Source organism: Mya arenaria, chromosome 4 (genome assembly GCF_026914265.1).
Source record: "Mya arenaria isolate MELC-2E11 chromosome 4, ASM2691426v1".
Lineage (NCBI taxonomy): Eukaryota > Metazoa > Mollusca > Bivalvia > Myida > Myidae > Mya > Mya arenaria.
Genome location: NC_069125.1, coordinates 14,029,958 through 14,036,791, shown reverse-complemented (window position 1 = coordinate 14,036,791; position 6,834 = coordinate 14,029,958). Strand labels below are relative to the sequence as shown.

Sequence of the window (6,834 nt, the reverse complement as noted above, 5' to 3'; positions counted from 1 at the left end):
AAACAAAACACACCACAGATCAGTCTACACATTTACACAACTACATGTTCATACACATATTAGTTCACTTTTTAAAGTAGTCCGTCATTTTTGTTTGTTTAACTCCAGTCTCTAATTTAAAGTCCATTAACAAATCCTGAGCAGACATTATCACGTCAAGCATGTCACTCTGTGATCGTTGTAGAGCCAAAGCTTTTATTGTGTCCAAACAATCATTCACTTCACTTGTTGAAACCACTTTTTCCGAATCTTAAATACTCTTCTTCCTCTTTATCATCAAAGTTGCTGGAAGTCTCATCAGAGTTCCTCATCTCAGAAAGAATCTGTGAAGCAGGTCGGCCCCAGTCTGTCATGGAGTTGTCGCACGTATACACATTGCTGTCAACGTCAGCTAAAGTCCTGACTGAACAGATCGCGCGACAATCTCAACACAGCGAGTGGCATATCATCCTCGTCAATATCATCTCTGTCCTGGTTACTTTCCTCATGGTCACTTGTACTAGATGATAATTTTTCCCCGAATCCACACTTCTGGAAACACTTAATGATGGTTCCATGATGAGTTGATCCAATACATGTCCTGTAAAATGTTAAAAACCCTTAGGATTTCTGGATCGGTCTGTGAGCTGTTTCTGTCCATCTCACTCAGCACATGAACAAGCTGTCTTTTTCTGTACTTTAATTTTAATGTCTGAATAATGCCGGCATCCATCGGCTGCAAAACTGAGGTGCAGTTCTTTGGAAAAACAGCAGCTTCACGTTTCTCAGAGTGATGTTCGGGTGAACGGGTGCTTTGTCCACAAAGAGGAGGATGTGTCTGTTCCCAGCCATCATTTTCCGGTCAAGCGATTTTACCCAGTATTCGAAGCACCAGCTGTGAATCCATGCAGTTCTGTTGCTGCAATATTTGACCGGCAGTTTGTCCACAGAGATCGACCCAAAGCATCGCGGCTTACGTGCCTTGCCAATAACGACTGGCTTCAGTTTTTGTCCTGAAGACAAACAAATTAAATGTTTTGAAATAGTATTTTAGAATCCTCACCCTACTCCATCATCATCATCATGACCATCACCACCATCATCATCATCATCATCATCATCATAGGGGGCAACTGTTAGCCTCTCCTTTGCTCGTTTCCCATCGGCGCAGTCCTCTCCCTTCATGTAGAATGTGGATCTCGATGATTCCCGGTAGAAAAGTCCTGACTCATCCATGTTAAATATGTCCTCAGGAGCATATTCCTTATAAAGTGATGGAATCTGGTCTATTCATTTGGCGACTGTGGTCTGGTTAACTTCGCCACGCTCACCACCTTGTTTCTTAAAAACAATGTTGTGTCTAGTAAGGAATGACTCCAGCCACCCATTGCTAGCCTTAAATTCAGTAAGATCTAACTCATCGGCATACTTTTTGGCTTTGGTCTGAATTAATGGCCCCGAAACAGTAACAAGACGAGCACAAGCGTCCATAAACCATGCATACACGAGTTCAATCAGTTCCTCATTTCCTGTAATTTTCCTCTGTCTTTTTTGCGTTTGGATTTCCAATGGCTTCATATTCCTCCACAATTTCACGCTTACGCTTAATTAAGACCAGGCCGGCATACTCGGTACGGAATCGACATTTGTATTTGTTTGCGAATTTATATTAAAAAATGACCTCGAGTCTTTGACCTTTGAGCAAGGTACCTGGATTGTGTGCAAGACTCATTAATGAAAGTGTAGATGTATGCCAAAAACGTCGCAAGATCACTTCAAACAGTGGAGAGCCATACACTTCTGCATAGACTTTTAACACTGGCGTTTACCTCATCGCAATAACTACAATATGTGATGAACACGAACGCAAAGATACATCCAGTCAAGATACACACGCACCAAAATACACACACGCCAAGATACATAGCACCAAGATACACATACGCAAAGATACATACACACCAAGAAACACACACCAAGATACGTATTCACCAAGATACATACACATTAAAATGCACACACGCAAAGATAAACACACGAAGATACCCAGCAAAATACGCACACGCCAAGATACGCACACACACAATAAGATACATTTACACCAAGGTGCACACACTCAGATACACACACATAGATAAACATACGCGAAAATACATAGGACAAGATCCACATAACCAAGAAACGTACGCAACAAGATACACACTAGCAAAGATACATCCACGCCAAGATACACACACGCTAAGATCGATACATCCACACTAAGATGCACAAACGCTAAGATACACAAGCGCCAAGATAGGTACACACCAAGATACGTACACATCATGATACGTACACACCAAGAAATACACACACAGATAAATACACACTAAGATACACTCACGCCAAGATATATACACATGTGTATCAAATCAATTTCAAACAAACATGTTAAAAACTTGAAACCAAATTAGTGGACGTTGTCCTTGACCTTCAATTCAAATCACAAACACTTCACTTCATCTACATTGACATATACATACTTCTGTCTTTCAATTATTTACGTTGCGAATATAATATGTTTGGGAAAATACAAAACACGATTATTTTCTACATTTTATTTTGCTAGAATTTCATCGCAAAATACATAATATAACATTTTATTTACAAAACGATTAACCGCAAATATTTGGCACATCATAAAAATCGCTTTGACTGAATGCATACAATTTCAATCTTGATATTGTTTAAGTATTTCCTCTAACAGCTTATAAATAATTTCTATAACATTATTTTCAACTACCTGGAAATGTAGTGGTAGTTTCAAATTGGTACAATTTCCAAAGGATTATCACAGACCTATAAACCTATGGTCCATAGGATTATCAAGACGAATTACACAATTTACAATAGATTTGCTTTAGAACAATATAAGCTAACTAATGACCAGCACTAGAATGTAACCTTCATCAAAAAAGAATACAACAAAAACAAACATGATTGTATTATGACAAAACTTGTGAAATTTACAAATGAATGATACATTATACAAGTAAAAGAACTCTGTTCTTCACCAAGTAAGAGAGCACTGCTTATTTGCCGAGTAAGAGATCCCTGCTCTTACACCGAGTAAAACAGCCCTGCAATCTTGCTAAGTAAGAGAGATCAGCTCATTAGCCAAGTAAGAGTGCTCATTCATTCACCAATGAAGACAGTCCTTCTCTTTCACCAAGTAAGATGGCCCTCCTCTTTTCCAAATAAAGAGAGCCCTGCTCGTTTACCAAGTAAGACAGCCCTGCTCTTTTTCTTAATAAAGAAAGCCCTGCTCTCTCACCAAGTAAGAGAACCCTGCTTTTTTTTGACACCAAGTAAGACAACCCTGCTCTTTTTCTAAATAAAGAGAGCTCTGCTCTTTCACCAAGTAAGAGAGCCCTGCTCTTTCACCAAGTAAGAGAGCATGCTCTTTCACCCAGAAAGAGGACCCTGCTTTTTCACCAAATAAGAGAACCTGCTCTTTCACCCAGTAAGGGAACCTGCTCTTTCATCCAGTAAGAGAACCTGCTCTTTCACCCAGCAAGAGAACCTGCCCTTTCACCCAGCAAGAGAACCTACTCTTTCACCCAGCAAGAGAACCTGTTCTTTCACCAAGCAAGAGAACCTGCTCTTTCACCAAGTAAGAGAACCTGCTTTTCCACCAAGCAAGAGAACCTGCTCTTTCACCAAGTAAGAGAACCTGCTCTTTCACCAAATAAGAGAACCTGCTCTTTCACCCAGTAAGAGAACCTGCTCTTTCACCAAGCAAGAGAACCTGCTCTTTCACCAAGTAAGAGAACCCTGCTCTTTCACCATGATAGACAGCACTACTCTTTTACCAGGTAAAAGAGCCTGCTTTTTCACTAAGTAAGAGAAACCTGTTGTGACTAAACATATGAAAGCCACACTGCTGTAACTGGACATATGAAAGCCACACTGCTGTAACTGAACATATGAAAGCCACACTGCTGTAACTGAACATATGAAAGCCACACTGCTGTAACTAAACATATGAAAGCCACTATTCAGTAACTGAACATATGAAAGACACACTGCTGTAACTGAACATATGAAAGCCACACTGCTGTAACTGAACATATGAAAGCCACACTGCTGTAACTGAACATATGAAAGCCACACTGCTGTAACTGAACATATGAAAGCCACACTGCTGTAACTGAACATATGAAAGCCACACTGCTGTAATTAAACATATGAAAGCTACACTGCTGTAACTGAACATATGAAAGCTACACTGCTGTAACTGAACATATGAAAGCCACACTGCTGTAACTATATGTTAGCCACACTGCTGTAATTAAACATATGAAAACCACATGATATGCATTCAAATGTTTACACAGAGCAATGCAAAGAAAACCAGGATTTAGATTTGCTTAATCATAAGGCTGAACAAATGATGGATAGCCATACATATGAACATGGGTACAGGTTCCCTTATGTTAAGAATTAAAGGGACCAGACACCAGATTGTCCACAAATCAGCATTTACAGTATTAAAACAAGCCTAGAATTATCAATACGAGCTTGTATGAGGCTGATAATACAATAATTTACCTGATTAAAAGAATATTTTGTTGCTGTCACAGCTGAGTTTACCCGTCTAAAAATAGCACAGTTTATAGTTCGTATATTTAGCATACATGTGAAGGTCACGTCATTAGTACAAGATACATATACCAATACTAGTTTTAAATTTACTAGGAATTATGTGGTGGACAACCCCAGTAAATTTTGTTGGAAAAATACCCCAAAACTGCCATAGATACATGTTGTAAGCAATGTGATACATCAGTAAGTAAGATTCAATGCAATGACATAACGATATCAATCTATTAAAGTTTTTGACAATTATGTTTTTGACAATTATTTTTTTTGTGTCTAGTCCCTGTAAGCTTTATTGCTGAAAAACCAACAAAGTCAAATCTGAATGAATATTGAACTCATATTGTTTTATTGGCATTGTTCAGATCAGCTGTTAGCTAACTGAAACAGACTGTCCCACTTAAAGACAGAAATGAGATGACATTCATGACACAGACAATTTTAATGGCAGTTTGGGAACCTCGGCCATTTTCCTTTGAAAACATCCTTGGATGTTTATGGACAGTTTACAATGTCAGAACTCTTGACATTTAACTACCCTGCAAGTAGATCCCTTAGAAATTTCAATATTGCAGTTAAGCCTAAGGAATTTACTCTTAATGATTTATGCAATAGTACACTTCACTGGGAGTCAATTGAGACTTGAAAAAATACACACGTTAAAACACTACAATCAATTCATGAAATCATTATTAATTTTTGGAACTACTTTTTGTAATATGACGGCAGACATCAGATGCTCCTCGTATTGTGGAGATGGCCAAAGTGTCCTGATTGGTTTAAGGCCAATCCTCTGTTTTAATAGTTGACCCTGTCCAACTTTAAATACTGTCATCCCCGGAAGTTAGTCAGGAGTAGCTGGAATCCGTGAGAAAGCACGCCGACATGTCCTGCGCAAGACGTGTTTCGGGCATATCTTCAGCGACAGCATCTATAATGTCCAATAGCAGCTCGCGACTTAGTCTTCTCACTTGAGGTAGCTTCGCAACCTGCAAACATAGAAAATCAACAAGATTTTAAAAGATTTAAGGTAATCGATGTAAAAATATGTTTGTCATTTTATCAAGCCATTTCTGTAAGGGTTACATTTTGGTGCCTTGCGACACCATCATATAATGGTATCAGTGCTCCAGCCAGGATTCGAGAAGGATGAGTCTTAATAAGGCACTTGCAAGGGCCAATGTTCAATTCATATTGTTTTTGTCACAGTTTCAATACTAAAAGTTTATTATGAATACCTTAGCTGTTTTCTTTACTTTAAGTGTCAAAATCATGTATATATAATATTTTTATACTTATTCCTAAAAAATGACTCGCCAATATGTCCAATAAATCAATCAAATATAGCTCATAATCATCAAAGAGGGCTCTGACAAACAAAAGGGCACAGCAGGGCAAAGTAAAAAGGCAGCAGGTGCCGAAAAAGGGCAGCAGATTGCTCCCCCCTACGATTAAGGCACAGGTGGAGCACTTTGGTATCATTTGATAGCGTTTTGACTTCTGATTTCCAATTTGTAAAATAAACATAAAAAAATGCATAATAGATACAGTTATCATAGTTTGAGATTCTGTTTTTTTTTCAACTCACATCGCACTACAAATGACCTATTTTGCAATCTTTCATGGCCAAAAAAGTAATACTATGTTTGTAATCATTGGGTAAATTATGGGAAAAATGAACAATGTTTCCCCTTGTAAAACAGTGTGTTCTTTTCTCAATATTTCATAATTAAATTTTCCTAATTTGCTAAATACAGATACTGTGAATTAATGAAAAAGCAATGTTTTACTTACAAACTCAAATATGTATATAAATTTTAAAAATCCATATCAGATCAAACATAATGAAAATGTATGACAATGAAATTGATTATTAATAGATCATCAGTCGATTTTATATATCTGATTTTGTCCTATTCCCAATACTATTTACGGTAACTACAACACTGAGGATTCTTAGTTCTATGCGTTCTCATCTAAGGCAATTCTGAAATTTGTTCAGAATGGTAGATGAGATTATATTGAAGTACTGACAGTATTTTACATGAAGTTTTTATGTCTCTAGAATGTAAGTATCTATCATGTGTTTCCAGTACGGATAGAAAAATCTGACCCGAGGGCGCGCGCGTAAGCCGGTAACGAGGCTCGCCGAGTTACCGGTCACGCAGCATGCCCGAGGATAAGATTTTTCGATCCGGACCGGAAAGACATGATTGA

General features: G+C 38.1%; 1 protein-coding gene across 1 annotated transcript in view; it reads right to left on the bottom strand.

The window, feature by feature from the left end:
- Nucleotides 1-2,569: 2,569 nt before the first annotated feature.
- LOC128232654 (leucine-zipper-like transcriptional regulator 1) overlaps nucleotides 2,570-6,834 on the bottom strand; it is a 63,285-nt gene continuing 59,020 nt past the window's right edge. The window contains exon 18 of the mRNA XM_052946342.1: nucleotides 2,570-5,606. Coding sequence (XP_052802302.1) covers nucleotides 5,466-5,606 — 141 coding nt within the window. The 3' untranslated portion in view covers nucleotides 2,570-5,465. The remainder of the gene's footprint in view (nucleotides 5,607-6,834) is intronic.